The following is a 16,563-nucleotide window of genomic DNA, read 5'->3' as shown; positions in this document are numbered from 1 at the left end:
CTCACTCTCACGGATCCAGACGCGGAGAGGCCAGATCCGGCGGGGAGGTGCCATGCTCGGGCGCTTGGAGGCGATAGAGGAGGCGGCGGCGTGAGGAGCTCGAGCGGAGGTGAGCGGCACAGGAGAAGGGAGGCAGGCGCGTGTGGAGGAAAAACCGAAAACGGCTTAGTAGGGGCTTCCGCAAGGACCCATGGGAGATGGGGCTGGGAGGGGGATTTGGATGCCTCTGTAGGGATTTGATATGGATCCTATTGAGAATTAGATTTTTTGATCCTCGGTCCCTATTTTTTAATTAGAGGTTTGAGCAGGGATCTTGCCGGAGTTGCTCTAATATATTACCGCGAGCTCCTAGAAAACCTCCATCAGTGTAGAAAAACTCTATCAGTGTAGTAGTATAACTCACGACTAAATATAAACCAGACCTTGAAAGAAGAAAAACCGGACCTCCGGGCTGCGGGAAGGGGAGCAGCAGGGCAAGGGCAGGGACAGGAGCTTCCTCCGGCGGGAAACGGCAAATTTTTTGCGCGAGGACCTCAAATATTTCCTCCCCAAATTCCCCAAAACCCCCTCTCCATCGGCACTGCTCTCCGAACCCTAGAGATAGAAAGGGCGGAAACCCTAGCCATGGTGATCGCCGTGGAGGGCAACGGGTTCGTGCACGGCGAGGAGGAGGAAGCGGAGGACAACGACCGCCCCATCCGCTACCTCCCCCTTGGCCACGTTTACTCCTCCTCCGCCCCCGCCCCGCGCTCCCCGGCCCTGAAGAAGCCCCGCGTCGACGACGGCAAGCCCCCCTTGAAAGTGTACTACCGCCGCCACCGCAAGAAGCCGCGGGTCGAGGAGGCACCGCCGCCGCCCTCGATGGCCCCACCCGCGCCGCGGGTGCAGGATGAGGACGCTGGGTCCTCGCGGCGGAAGGGCTCCCTCAAGCACGAACTGCTCAGCCTGGGGTCCGCCCATCCTGCATTGGACGGGGACGGGGACGGGGAGGGAGGGGAGCCCTCGCGGCGCCGAGGGCGAATGAGACGCGGCGGAGGGGCTGAGGCTATGGTTTGCTTCTCCGAGCATGAGAGGCAGGGGCCGGGGAGGCCCAAGGGCTCGGTCGGGAGGAGATGGGTAGAGTGAGTTGGATATTCATACCTGACGGTTTCGCTGAAATAAATCTGTCTTTAATAAAAAATCCAGCTACTATTGATGCTAGTTCTGTCACAGGTTGGATATTCAGAGTGCGGATCCTAACGCTTTTGTCGGATTAGTGTGCAAGGTGTAACTCTTGGCAATTTTGTCTTCTTCGCATGGAATTTCTCGGATGTTAGGACCTGAATTCTGATTGATTGCAGGTTTTCTGGCCGCTGGATGATGATTGGTACAAGGGCTCCATCACGGTGTACAATGAAGCAACCAAGAAGCATTCGGTATGTTCTCTGTTCCTGCTGGTGTAAATAATTTTTGTTTCATTTTTTATTTTTGAATTACTCTGTTGGTTGTGAGGAATCCTCCTATGTTTGCTGGGTTAATTGGATAAAGCTTGCTTATGTGTTTTTCCCTTCTGTACTTCAATTCTTTGCCACTCAATTTCCCATCCATTGTCTGAAACAAAAATGAGCAACACCTAGTGGTTGATAACTGTATTCTCATGAACTGCAGGTGAAGTATGTTGACGGTGAAGAAGAGGACCTTAGCCTGGCAGATGAAAGGATAAAATTTTCTATCTCATCTGAAGAAATGAAGTCCATGAATCTAAGTATTGGAATTTCCAATCAGGATAAGAAGGGCCATGATGAGTTGCTTGCACTTGCTGTTAGCTTTCATGACTACCAGGGTCTTGACCCAGGTGACCTTGTGTGGGCTAAAATTACAGGTAGTCTGCACACTTGAGTTCTCTACCTCTGAACATTTATGTTGTCATCTTATTAACTTGAATTGAATGGTGATACTTTTTTAGTTCCTTCTGTATCATGGCATCAGAAGTTTAATTGATAATTTGCTATTCAAATATACCAGCATATGGTGTGTTGTGCTTTATTGCTTCACATATCTACTGTTGGGTGAAATTTTGCTTTATTTTCGCAACACAGTTTGTCTTCTGAGCTGTCACATGTGCTAGTGGAGAATATTTCCAATTAGTGCATCCTGCATGCCCTTTGTAGCTTTACTTTTATGTTATTTTTGTATGGTTTTCTGAAATTTTATTGTTTTGGTCACTTTCTACTGGAAATTTGAGTTTTATTCTTTGATTGCCACTTTATTAGCTCCTAGTTTCCCCTCTCTTCCTAGACTATATAAACTCAGGTGCATGGACTTACCATCATTTCTAGGGCTTACATTCAAGATCCGATTGATTTAATTTGTTTGTTTTATGGTCCTTTCCAGCTTTGTTTGTTTGAAAGTGGTAAGCCGCCTTTCTCAGTCACCCAAAATCATCAGTCTTCTCTAATGGGTATGATGTGCTTGAACAGGTCATGCAATGTGGCCGGCGGTTGTGGTGGATGAGTCAGATGTACCTGCAAACAGGGCTTTGAAGCCAGTTCGATTGGACCAATCAATACTTGTTCAATTCTTTGGTACTCATGACTTTGCAAGGTTGGTCCTGTAGAAACAATTCTGACACCCATTGACTTTACCAGGAACTACAAATTTTGTTTCTCCTCAGGGTTAAGTTGAAGCAAGCTGTGCCATTCCTCAATGGACTTCTTTCATCTTTGCATCTCAAATGCAAGCAAGCAAGTTTCAGTCGGAGCTTAGAAGAAGCCAAGGAGTATGTGTCCCTAACCTAGTCTACAGTAGTAAATCATCATTCAAATGTTAAGAGAAGCAGAGCGCATAGATAGACCACCCAGTTGTCCTTTTATCTTCTATGGTACTGCTTTTGTCATGACCATTGGGCCTTTTTATTCTGTAGATTTCTGCGCACACATCAGCTTCCAGAAATTATGTTGCAGCTAAGGAAATCCGTACAACACGATGGTTCTGATGTTAATTCCTGCGAGGACAGGGTAGACTCTTGTGGTAATTTATCAGAAGATAGATCAGTGCAAAATGGAGAGGATTATGCTGAAATGACTCAAATAGAACTAGGAAACCTTCGTGTGAGCAATTTAGGTATGTGTTAGCATCTTTTCTATTTTTGTTCCTTTGTACATCCATCATTTTTTTGAAAACATAGTACACTGTCAATTGATGTTCCAGGTAGAGATAGTTTTATATTATGACATCGGCAATAGAGAAGAGAGAAATAGTACAAGTGCTGGGCTATATGCTTACATCAAATGAAATATTAAGTCATGAATACCTTTTTCTTCTTTTTGGAAGGTCTTATTATCACTTTACTTGGGCCATTCACTTTCTACTCCACTTTTACCATATCCGATGCGAAAAAGTCGAAATGTATGGAAATGTCGAACTGCAGCTCAGTTGTTTTAATGCCAAAAGATAGTCAGATGGGTATCATCACTCTTAAGCTTTACTTATGTAACAAAGACACTTGGCAGGCTAAGAGCATATTTGGAGATATTATTTGTCTACATAGCCTTTTCATGTTAACATTGTTTGTCCCAATGTATTCATTTGCTCTCCTTCCTCTGCTGTGTGACCAACTTCTATTTTTTGATTTCCTTTCCAGGTAGGATAGTATCTGATTCAGATCATTTCCATAGTAAAAAGCATATATGGCCTGAAGGATATACTGCTTTCAGAAAGTTCATGTCAATAATAGGTAATTATCCTTCAAACTTGTCTAAAACTGTTTCCAACATTAATTATTCCATTTTGAAATTTGTTATACTCATTAGATTGTGCATTGTTTATCTGGTCTATAAAAATCTTGTTGCAGACCCAAATTCAGTAACATCTTACAAAATGGAAGTACTAAGGAATTCAGATGCAAAAGCCCGCCCATTGTTTAGGGTGATCTCAGAAGATGGAGTGCAGGTAAGCTGTAAGCAAATTGCCAATTTTGTCTTATAGTTGTTGTCCTCGCTAATAATTTTGAAAGAAAGAATATGCTGGTTCTGAGAGTTTTCAGAGGCTAGTGTGTTGTGAGATGTGGTGTTGCATAGACATGTAAATACTGGCATCATCTAGACTTGGAAGTTAATCTCTATAGCAGTCTAATTGCCTTGTTTCACGAGCTACAGCTTCTTGGGTCTTAAGAGATGATTAAGAATAATGGTTGATAATCTATATGTAAGTTTTGCCATTATTGTCTAGCTGCTCCTTAACCATGTCACTGTTGTTGTCCTGTTATCGGTTATCCTGGTGGCATCATCTTCTATTGAGTTTGTCCGAGTGCCATATAGAATCTTTTTGTAATGCTTTCATGTTGTGGTATGTCAAATTGGATTCTTAAAGTCCTTCTAAGGATAATGTAGGCTCTAGATTGCTTAACGTGATACCTTCCAATGTTAACTGATTGGATGCACTTAAGGCATTTTACTTGAATGTTGCTTTGTCATGATAATTCTTGCCTCTATTTCTTGCTAAAATGGCCTAGTGTTCTTGTTGGAATGTAAAATAGAAAATAGAAAGCTAAAGCATAGCTAAGATCCAGGTTTTATGTTCTACTCCACTCAATGCATCCATTTTCAGTTATACATTTATAGGAATTATGAAAATTCATGAATCATCTTGCTGCATGGGATACACATACAACTTGACAGTGCCTAACAATTTTCTAACTTCCCTCTAAACACAAAATTAAACTTTAGAGGAAAGCCTTAGATTTAAGGTATTGCTATTTTTGGGATGAAAAGCCTATTTCTGCCATTACAAGTTATGATACATGTCATCCGTTACCCATGTCAATTCACTAATACATACTGGTACCTATCAGTTGTTTCCTTGTAGTTTATAGAAAAGAGAGCGTTTTGAGGATTATCACCAAATTCATTTTGTATGCCGTGGATATATCATCATGACAAATTTAGCAGTCCAAATCTGTAGATTTCCCTGATGTTGAGCCTTTGTGATGTTCAGATTGATGGATCTACCCCTAATGCATGTTGGAAAGAGATATACTGCAGAATAAAGGAAAAACAGTGCAGTGCTGCCACTGAATTGGAAAGAAATGTATGCCAAAGATCTGGTTCCTACATGTTTGGCTTTTCAAATCCGCAGATAAGGCAGCTTATTCAGGTTCGGAATGAAATACTGGTTTGATATTTTCTTCTATTTATCAATTTTAATTAATTTTATCAAGTACTGCATTGGGGCTTGGGCTAGACAATTAATTGATCTTTGTTCCATGTATTTGTTTTGTACCCTTAGCTTCCTCTTCATAGGTCATCCCTATGTCTCCTCTATCTATCTTTTGTGATCGGTATTCCAGGCCATTATATATGCCAGCTATGTTACTTCAATTTATTTGTGCTGACTAAAATCTCATGTCTTAGTACTTGAGTTCTTGACTGTGGATGGGCCTACACTTTCTACTATCACACTGTTATTTCAAATTGGTTTCAGGATGGCTTTTGCAACAATAAGCTTCAACCCACTTTGTTCTTCTTAGCTTGGTGATACTTGGTATTATTTAGAATATAATGCACCCTACAGTAGATAAGGAGCCATGAGCCATTTTCTGCAAATCAATTTTTCTTATTTGACCTGTTCTGTTGGCAAGAAATAGCAAACAAGTTGTTGCATGCCTGGGTTATCTGCATAGAGAACAACAAAAAACAATAGTTGACCTGAGATGGAGTTGATTAATGAAACCAAAATTATTTATACATGTTTTACTTACATATTATCTTAGTACTTGGACATTTTCTCATTGGCTTATACAGGTGGCTGTTTATCTTTTAAGATTGTCCAAATGATTAACTTAGTTGATGTCATAAATTCGCTGTTCTGTGCTCATTATGCAGTCATTTATGCAAAAAGTTTGCTACTAACCGCTACAGAATGCTGTCACTGTGCATGGTTTAAAGCCCTTTTCTTGTCTGTAGAAGTTCTTTTATTTTCATTAACTACGGCACTCTTTGAACCCATCCATCTGTAGAATTCTTTATCACAGCTTTTGCTCTTCCCCTTATTTTTTTCATACCAGTACAATTTTGATGGATGGTGGATTTCATCCTTAAATTCCAAGTTCAATTATGTATTTTTTTTCAGGAATTGCCCAATGCGAGGTCATGTCTGAAATATTTTGAGAACAGTGGGGACACTATCCTTGGTTACAGAGCTGTTCATGTTAATTGGAAGGATCTGGACTTTTGCAATGTTTGTGATATGGATGAGGTAAACAATCCTGTTCCTGTTCTCATATAGGATATTCAATAGGTATAACTGATCTTTGTTTTGAGTTCCAGGAGTATGAAGACAACTTATTTTTACAATGCGACAAGTGCCGTATGATGGTATGCAAGATTTCGTTGCTTGACTCTCATAAGGTTATCAAATGTGGAAGTGTTTACAAATGCCTTGCAACATGATCCAGGTTCATGCTAGATGTTACGGCGAACTAAAACAATTGGATGGAGGACTTTGGCTTTGCAACTTGTGCCGACCTGGTGCACCTCGCATGTCTCCAAAATGCTGCCTATGTCCAGTCACAGGTACAGACTTGCATCCCAGTTCATTGCGAAATGAATTATATACTTATGCCATATAAAACATTCTTTAGGTGGTGCAATGAAACCTACAACAGATGGCCGTTGGGCTCATCTTGCTTGTGCTATATGGATCCCTGGTACAATCACATCATTGGTCCTTATATCTTTGTGATGTTGTGGCATGACATGCTTTTAGTTCTCTCAATCTCGATTCTCTTGCAGAAACATGCTTAAAAGATGTAAAGAGGATGGAGCCGATTGATGGATTGAGCAGGATCAACAAGGTCTCCCTCTCTCTTTGCTTTTGGTGTGAATTTCCTATTTCAATCTTTTAGTGTTTCTGTAGAAATATCATTGATGGATTCATGGAGTGAATTGTCAATCCAGGACCGTTGGAAACTTGTATGCAGCATTTGCGGAGTTTCATATGGAGTTTGTATACAGGTAAATTACAGTTGGTTGAAGCTATTGTTAGAATGATCAAAACATGTTATAACACTTTCTTGTATAAACATAGTGTTCTCATCCTACCTGTCGTGTTGCATATCACCCTCTTTGTGCACGTGCTGCTGATCTTTGTGTTGAGGTACAGTACTAATCCTTTTTTTCTGTTGGGTATTTCCTTCCTGACGACTAATTTTTTTATGCTTCCACCAACTTGTATTTCCATTATGTGCAACTATTTTGTTAATTTTAGCTTGAAGATGATGACAAAATCCACCACATGTTACTTGATGAAGATGAGGATCCTTGTATTCGATTACTCTCTTACTGCAAAAAGCACAGACAACCATCTGCTGAACGTCCATCTCTAGAAAGTGACCCTGCTGAGCCCTTTCAGTTGGTTCAGACAGATATGGCTTCATCATCCGGTTGTGCAAGGACTGGTAAGAGAACAAGCACTATTCATTTGACAAGGAGTTTCTTAATGTTTCTGTTTGCTAAATTTAATTGTTCATTAAAAGAAGGTGAAATAGTCAAGCTTTTTAGTTGGGCCCAATTTCATCTCTGGTGTGATGTGGCATGCCTACGTTGCATTCTGTGTCCTCCAAGAGTGCGAATAAGGTTCTTAGCATGCCACCAAGTCGGACACCGATATCAACTGGAGTGCTACACTGGACCAGAATTCACTAGCATAGCGAAAATGAGTTATTGGTGATCTTATGTCTATGAATAAAAGGTTTACACTTTTATTTATTTGTGCATTATCCTTGACCATTGAGCTATAATTTTTACATTAACACAAGGAAGAAATCAGAGAAGAAAGAGTTTATTTATGTCTATTGACTCATTTTAGGGCACCCATCGGTAGGGGTGGTAAAGGGCCTAAAATTTTAGCGTAGAAATTTTAAGGGCTGGGCTCAAAAAGGGCTGGGCTTATATTTTATATATTTTTGAGCTAAAAATGGTTGAGTGCTGAGTTGGATTGTGAAGGGGACATTAGAGCCATGATCCATTAGCACCCCTACCCATCACTGACTAGGCATGCAAATGTTGCATGCCACGGAGGACTAGGGTGAAATTTAGCCCAGATATGAAGTTTGAGGACTAGATTGGCCAATTTGATTGTTGAGGAATGAATTTGAGCCTAAGACAAAAGTTCAGGGACCAAATTGATTATTCCGCGTTAAAAGAACACCTTAACTATATTATTAATTTTGGATTTTTTTACTCCCTTGTAATAATATTTTACTTGAGGGTTTAACATTATGATATTTTTTATGCTACTTAAATTCGGTGGTTAATTTGCTATGAATTTAATAATTTTTTATTTTATTAAGCATTACCCTATTAGTTCGATTAACTAAGTTGTTCATCGATACAGTTTTATATACGAATGCCTTGTTTTCTTTCCAGAACCCTATAATTTTCACAGGAGAAGGGGCCAAAAGCAACCACAAGTCATGGCTACTGCTTCCATGAAACGTTTATATGTGGAGAATAGACCTTATATTGTCAGTGGCTACTGCCAAAATAGAGTAGGCAATCATACTTGCAGTGAATCACTTCAACCGGTTGGCTTGTCAGATGTTGTGCAGCAAGAAGCTTTCGGCAATGTTTCTTCTATGGTTGAAAAATATACAAGCATGAAGGCTACATTTAGGAAGAGACTAACTTTTGGTGAGTTCTTTTCATTTTTTTACCCTTTTGTATTTCCATAGCATAATCTTCTGGATATGATCAAGTCTTCATATCATTTTCCAATAAATACAGTTTGAGCCAATTATAAGATAATATTTCTTTGTGGAGTCACTTGTGTTTTTCCTCCATCTGCTACCTCTTTTAATCAGAGAAGCACTTCTTTTTCCTAAACATCTTGTGTTCTTTTTTTAGGAGAGGAAGCTTCATGTCCTATTTCACATATTGCTTGTTCTACACCATTTATCAATATCTATCCTTCATCATTTTGTGGTGTTGTGCTAACTCTGATGTCAGTGCTTACGTATTCTCTATAGTAATATAGTAGCAGTGGAGTCTAGCAAGAAACGGAGAATATATTGATACAAATCTGCCACACTTTTGTAGGTTAAAATTTGGTATTAAGTTGGGATGATAGTGTTGCGTTGGATTAGATTTAACTGCTACCAATTGTGAGGATGTGATCTGTATTACCTGTGTAGGGATATTGTAACTATGGTATTCTAAGTTTTGTTGAAATGTTGGATTCAAATGAAATACTTTGGCGATGTTATGATAGTCATTTATTCTTGTGTCAATTGTTATTTATATGTTGATTGTACTGTCTTTTGACAGGAAAATCAAGAATTCATGGCTTTGGTGTCTTTGCCAAGGTTGCACACAAGGCAGGAGATATGGTATGTTCTTCAGCTTCCCCTTTAGATAAAGGTTCCAAATGCGTAAGGAGTTAGTTACTGTGAATGGAAAAACTGGTATCCGGTTTCGCAAAGAAGCAAATACAGATAAAAAGGAAATAACACTGCCAAGTCACCTGGAACACGGGTAAATGCCATGATGTCTGTCCCTGCTCATCGTCCCAAAATGTGCGGTACGGACAATGTTGGTTGTTACTGAGTTGGTGACCAGGACAGCCTGGGTCACAGGAGCATGGTGGTGGGAGCTTGTGCTGCACGTGTGAAATAGTGGTCAGCAGGATAGCGTGGGCTGTGTGAATGGAGTCTGATTGACATACCTGGTGGCATCAGTGCTCTCCAAGGATCAAGATGAGGGCATGGCTGCTAGGGTTAGAGAATGAGATGAGGGTTTTGATGATTATGTGGTTCTGTGGGCTGGACAGGCTGTCAACCCATCTAACTAGAGCCTTTTCCCTTTTCTTTGTTTTACCTTTTCTTTTTCTGCTATTCTGATAATAAATTATTACATATTTAACTTACATAGTAAATAGTTGGGTCATTGTCCCGTGTCACCACCCTGAATTTGTTTGGTTCAGGTTCTAGGTACCAAACTTGTCACACCCCTCAACTGGGTTCCTCAATGCCCAGGAACCTGGTGAGTTAGTAACACGGCAATCCATGCCAATCACGGGGCAAACAGCAAAAGGGGGTAAAGTGACATTAATGTTAGTTCTTCCCTTAGTTTGTGTATTTATTAAGATACAAAAGACCCTCCTGGTAATGTGGAAATGACAAGACAACCAGTTGTGGGTAACAGTGGCTACTATCTACTAAACAGAGCGGTTGGGTTGGGCCTTGGGATGGTCCAGCGGCTCAGCGGCCGTGCATACGGCAAGGTGGCAGCATGCACATAGTAGTTTTCTTGTGTGCCAATTAGTTTGCTAGCATGTTCAGTTGGTTAGTTAGCTACCTACCTATTCGTCAATTAGGCTTATCTTGTAGCTGTTAGTTTATTAGGTGCCATGAGGTGCAATGGTTAGTGCGTGGCTAATATATGATGACAAGTATCATGTAATCGGGAAGCAAGAAGAACCCTAAAAGCAGTCAGAGCCTCCAGAAAGAGGGCAACTAGCTGGTTCTTCCTGCTATCCCTACTGCTACCATATCATTGACTGCTATCTTCTCCTAAAGGGCTGAAGGCAAAGCTATTTATCATTCTTTTTTCCTTGTTGTGTCACTTGAGTCAAGGACAATTGTTGTGTTTTTTTTTACTTTTGCACGTTTGTGTTGCTTCTGAGCCAAATTTCCCTTTGTTGCATGTAGTCCGTATGATTGAATACATAGGCTTCCTTATTATTTCATCAATACCAGACTAGAAATTGGATAGACAACGACAATGCATTTCACTGAGCATAGGAATGGTTGTGTCTTTGAGGGGGCCTCTCCTAGTTTCAATGCCATCATGGAGGACTTAGGGATGAGGCCAGATTATGGTGTATGGCGGGGGCCAAAGGCCTCAGAATTATTTGGCCATTGATGTTTCTTATATATAGGTAGCTTGTTGTATTTCCTTTTATTCTTTGGCTGGTGCTCATGTGTTAAACCATGCCCTAATGGGCTTGTACGAGTCTTCTTAGACTCTTTTACTTCTTAATATAATGATGCTCTCCTGTGCGGTTGAGGTAGAAAATGGCTACATGTTCGACTGTGTCGTCTGACTTTGGTATGACCATAACATGAACTTGTGGCAGAATGTGGGGCAAACTCAGTTTTTTGTGTGCAGTCAAGAGTAGGACGAGCTGTCATGTTACCGGTTCTTGTTTGCATGTATTTCTACTAATTTTCCTGAATTTGGACTTACTTTTACAGATGATTGAATACATAGGGGAGATTGTTAGACCACCGATATCAGACATCAGAGAGCGGCGAATATACAACTCACTAGTGGTAAGTTTTTTTTTAGCATTTAGTTCATTTTTTACCATTGCAGATAAATTTTGATATATAAATGTGGATAACTAGATTGGAGATTTAAATAAGTTTGCTTTATCACACTCCTCTGGTCATGGGAAGACACTATTTCAGTGATAATTAGTTTGCCGTAAAAGGAGTAGATTGGTCAGCTGAACTTATTCTTGCTTGCAAAATTATTTTTCACTTGAACCTATCTTGCTGGTCAAGCCTAAATATAATTTAATTTGTTGGCAATAATGGTTTAACCTTTGGAGCACTAAATAACTCTCCAACGCATACAGCTGCCAAATAAATATAACTGTTCAAATAATGTAAGCATGGTCCAACTGGTCACTCCTGGCTCCGAGACTCCAGCTGGGTTGTGATAACACTGAAAGCAAACACATAACAACTATTTTTGTACTTCTATGTCGTTTGCACAGAAGTCATAACACTCATGCATGCAGGGTGCTGGGACATATATGTTCAGGATAGATGATGAGCGTGTTATAGATGCTACTCGGGCAGGAAGTGTAGCTCATCTTATCAATCACTCATGTGAGGTAAGGAATTATCTGTTTGTTCTTCAAGGGCTTTCCATTTTTTGTTGGAAGTTCAGATCACCTCATCTCTTATATGCTGATGATTGCACATTTTTTTTTTTTACTTATTTGCACATATGGATAGCTGAAATGAAAAAAAAAATTCGTCAGACTCATGACCAAAATTGTGCATATTCTTTTCATGTTTTACCCTTCCTTCTCAAATACATAAAACATAATGCAATATGAACACTTGAGTGATGTGTGCGGGCCTTAGTAGGCTGCATGGTTTGCTCTTAAATTTTGGAGGTAAAACATAATGCAATATGAACACTTGAGTGATGTGTGTGGGCCTTAGTAGGCTGCATGGTTTGCTCTTAAAATTTGGAGGTATTGCTATTGACAGAAACATAACTGCATACTGCATTACTATAAAAGCTACCAATAGAAACCACATATTGTACTTTGTTATGATGCTCAGGGAAATAGTAGCTGTCACCCGCTGAGTATTCTTTGCCATCTCTACTATGCTTAGCAATATCATGATGTTTAGAACTTACAGTTAGGAGAATAACAAAGAAATCAGTATCTTGTTTCTAAAACTTTTTGCATGGTGTTTTTCATAACAATACCTGTTTACCGTCGCAGCCTAATTGTTATTCACGTGCTATAACTGTTCTTGGGGATGAACACATCATCATTTTTGCAAAGCGGGACATAGATCCATGGGAAGAGTTGACGTATGATTATAGGTCAGGAATGGATAATTAAGCCTTTAATCCCTTTAACTTTATAGCTTTTTTACATAATCATGTTGATGCTTTCTTCAGGTTTTTTTCGAGTGATCAACGACTTCCCTGTTATTGTGGATTCCCCAAATGCCGAGGAGTTGTTAATGATGTTGAGGCAGAAGAACAGGCAGCTAAAATAAGGTTAAAGAGAAGTGAATTATTTCAAAAAGGAGATAACTAAAGGTCAGTGTACAAAGACCTGCCTGTCTGTGCCAACATGAAATTGCTGCTGCTGAGTACCAACGAAGTAGGTATCTCATTTTCTTTTTTTTATACGGCCTCTAAAGAAATGAACATGATAGACATGAAGTAAAGGTGTTGACCGGGGCAATTTGGCAAAACAAGATTGAGTGATAGACAAACCCATTATTTCTACTAGTTGGACTTGATCATTTTTATAAACTATGATGTTTGGTTTCTTTTATTTCTGCCTAGTTTCTGCCTGTTTACTTAAGTGTTCGTGCTCAGATTTTTTAAGAAAACTGATGTTTCCTCTGTATTTTCCCCACTAATATCATTATATTTTTGGCAGGTAGAGAGTATTCATCGGTTGGGAGATGGCACAGGCTTGGGTAATATCATTATACTTGCCTGTGCCTACTGTCAAATTAATTTGCTGAGTTCATTCTAGGAACTCTGATAATTCTTGTCATTCATTTAGAATGGAATGCCAATGTAATTGTATAGGTAGCCAATAGGTTAGGCAGGCAATCCAATTTGGGAACGGCAGTTGAGTCGATTGTGTAGAGTACCATTGAAATATTGGGTGTTTACATGTAATTTGGCCACTAATCATGCCACCTATAAACCTCTGGAATTGCGACTTGCGTGATCCGATTAAATAGTCTGAGATGGCATGCCAAGTGAAACCAAAATACATGGTTGGAATTTGGGCGATGCCCTTCCATGCTACCATAACAAATTGTAGCGACAATGGTTGGGTTTCTATAGCTTTACGGGAGGAGAAACATCGACTTCGACTGAATGCATGTCTCTGTTACAAATTTTTATTGGTATCCGTGTGGTGCGCATTCCAGTGTGAAGGTAGCAGTGTATTTTTCTTATGTTGCATTACCATCCTAATTTGGACAAATTTCTTTGAAGGCGACCTTGCCTGGGTGGGTTCTCCGTTTTTGTTTGTCGGATCAATCTTACCTTGATTTTATTTTTCCTGTCAGATTGTGTTGCGTTTTGCAGCTGGGTGAGTGTTCTTAAATTTTATAGCTCTGACGATTAAACTTTACCGTTGCATTAACGAAGTTTACATGAATTGGCTTGATGCCACATAAGGTATGGGTTCATTGGCGTGAAAATTATTCGTGCTACTTGGAGTTGTATGTGTTGAGAAACTCATGGTTAACGGTGGGGTCCTCTAATGGTCCTTACGACAAGAACGGGATTATCAGAATTATCAGAATCTTTCATGGTTCTTACAACAAAGATCTACACAATCTTGTACACTGTCGTGTTACTATTAATCAAGTTGATTTCTTCTAGGTGATACTACAAAAGCTTCCAAATCTAAATATGATCAAATATATGTTCCCTCTTGTAATGACATCATTTTGATCTTCATGTGTTCAAAATGCATTAGTCACATTCTTCATAAATATGCACAAGTGCTGGTAGTCCATTGCCACAATACTTTGTCGTTCAAAGACTTAACTTGTAATTCTTCTAGATTATGATTAGGAGCAATGCGTCAAGCTTTAATAATATGAGGATAATGAGTTGCATGTTTACATAGCTTATAGGTCTTGCATCTCAAGTCTCAATATTTGAGGGTGAATTCTAACAACTCTATCTTAGTGAATTCTAAGTTATATCAAGATCTTCCAGGATTTAGCTTGTTCCACTACAGATAATCAACATTTAAGGGGATAATTTAGTTTGGCACTCACCCCAGCCACAGGTTCCCGTACGGCTACCTTGTTACAACTTTACCCTAGTCGAAGACCCCATCGTTCTATGTCGTTCTTTCCCAACGAATATAGAAAGGGGCGGAAGACCAACCTTAGTTGACTCATAATGACAAAGGCTTGTTAAACAAAGTGTATATCATCTATGGTATTCGACGATTCTCGCTACTCACAGCTAGCTAGCTACATATGCATTCAAAGATGCTTGCATGGCATATACAGGGCCGTGTGGTTCATTTGTTCTTAACTCAATCGCTCGGGTCTGTACGAGTTTGTACTCATATCTTCAGGAATATTGGTGTTCTTATAGAAATTTCCGATGAGTCATTCTTTGACTATTTCTTTTAAGGATTTTCTAATTCTTCAAGAATAATATTTCTTCAAACATATGTGGGAAGAAAATTCTCCCATGCAGGGCAGAAAAGATTTACACTATCCTTTTCACATTAACTTGAGCTCTTCAGTAAACTCTTTATTTAGAGAGTGCTATTTATAGTAAACACTTTTTTTGGAGCATGCCATTGAAATCGTCTAGGCTAGGTGATTTATCTGGAGGAATGATCTTGATGATTCTATCAATTTCTTCCTTAATGAAAGATTCTACTAGGAAATCCAGATTAACATCCAAGTGTATGAGAGATGCTAAATCAAAAGGCATATGGGGCCGAGTGGTTACTCCATTCTATTCTTGAAAGAGTTCTAGAATAGTGCCGCTTTCGGTTCATGGTCATGGATGGTATGATCATTTTCGTTCCTGAGCTGAGCTGAGAATGTGGCCGTAGCTTGGAAAAAAATCTGTACACTTATATCCAAATTTGATTATGTAAATAGTGTACCTCTTTTGCCAATATTATCGGTGTTTTAGCCATCAACCTACCGAGGGATACCCTGAGGTAATAGATTCGTAGGATTAGGAATTGTAATGTTCAATCATTGATCTTCGAATAAAATCTTCTTTTGTATGGAGTAACCCTCGGCCTTAGTTTGAATCGATGAATCAGGATGAGGATCAAAACTGTCCTTTCGTATTCTGAAAGTTTGAAAAATATTTTGCAGATGGACATGTGTCACACAGCCCCGAGCCTTGAACCAAACTCCCTGTTTAGAAAGAAGGGTCCAAAACATCGTGGCTATTCATGGAGAATAGAAAAACCCTGATTTAATGGCTAATTTAGATCTCAAACTGAAATTTTAAAAACCTCTTATTTCGGGTAAAATCCCTAAAATAATGGTTAAACAAATAACTTTCCAAGAATAACTGAAAAAACCTCTTAAATCGGATACTTATTCAAAAAAACCGCACGATGGCCGCTAGCTATTTAACCCTGCGGTAACTTTGGGTTACGCTTTCACTTGCCCCTTCGGCTTTTCACGTTCCACTTTCACATGCCTCGGTAAAAAAACCTTAGTGCCACCGCCACTGTCCGTGCACCGCGTCATCCCCAGCCAAGGTCCTTGCTCCGCTATCTTTCTCAAGCATCCAGCTCGCGCCGCCTGTCGGATCAGCATCCATAGGACTGCCGACGTGTCATGGATATATAATAGAGTAGGGATAGGTTACCTCCTGTACCCTGCCATAAAGCTGTTGTAAGCTATTTGGATATGAGTAGGACTAGTTAGATTAGAAGAAAACTACTCGGATAAGCCCGAGTAGGACTCCTTAGGTCGTATCTGGCTAGGATTACCATAACCACGACCTGTAACCCTGCTCCTAGGACTATATAAGGCTGGGCAGGGACTCCCTCCAAGATATCTCAATCTCATGCAATACAAACCACAAAGCAAGACATCGGGTATTACGCTATTCAGCGGCCTGAACTTGTCTAAACCTTGTGCTGGGTGCACCTTTGAGTTCATGATCTCGGCGACACTCCACCTACAAATCTACTACCTCGGGGTATCCCTCAGTAGGTTGGCGGATAAAACACCGACAGCTGACGCGCCAGGTAGGGGTGTTCATCAAAGCTCCCCTGGAGAACTCGATGGCATCATTCAAG

At 40.0% G+C, this 16,563-nt stretch overlaps 1 protein-coding gene across 5 annotated transcripts; it reads left to right on the top strand.

Moving 5' to 3' along the window:
• Nucleotides 1–467: 467 nt before the first annotated feature.
• LOC112880540 (histone-lysine N-methyltransferase TRX1-like) lies at nt 468–13,663 on the top strand. 5 transcript variants are annotated; one of them, XR_003226357.1, is made up of 25 exons: nt 468–1,121; nt 1,213–1,264; nt 1,341–1,415; nt 1,648–1,861; nt 2,460–2,583; nt 2,654–2,758; nt 2,903–3,102; nt 3,623–3,715; nt 3,833–3,930; nt 4,975–5,133; nt 6,109–6,234; nt 6,306–6,353; nt 6,434–6,551; nt 6,620–6,685; nt 6,771–6,832; nt 6,936–6,992; nt 7,066–7,134; nt 7,246–7,435; nt 8,406–8,669; nt 9,303–9,364; nt 11,231–11,308; nt 11,782–11,877; nt 12,505–12,608; nt 12,687–12,894; nt 13,180–13,663. XR_003226357.1 is itself a non-coding variant. In XM_025945207.1 (25 exons), the coding sequence occupies exons 1-24, from the start codon at nt 625–627 to the stop codon at nt 12,826–12,828; spliced, it is 3,099 nt and encodes a 1,032-aa protein (XP_025800992.1). In that variant the 3' UTR covers nt 12,829–12,830; nt 13,180–13,663. The 5 variants fall into 5 exon arrangements, 1 of the variants encoding a protein (XP_025800992.1); XM_025945207.1 differs by having other exon boundaries at nt 625–1,121; nt 12,687–12,830; XR_003226360.1 differs by having other exon boundaries at nt 1,050–1,121; nt 1,257–1,264.
• The last annotated feature ends 2,900 nt before the right edge of the window (nt 13,664–16,563 follow it).

This window comes from Panicum hallii, chromosome 2, assembly GCF_002211085.1.
Source record: "Panicum hallii strain FIL2 chromosome 2, PHallii_v3.1, whole genome shotgun sequence".
Lineage (NCBI taxonomy): Eukaryota > Viridiplantae > Streptophyta > Magnoliopsida > Poales > Poaceae > Panicum > Panicum hallii.
Note: the sequence above shows the minus strand (reverse complement) of the source record. Positions and strands in the feature narration are given on the sequence as shown.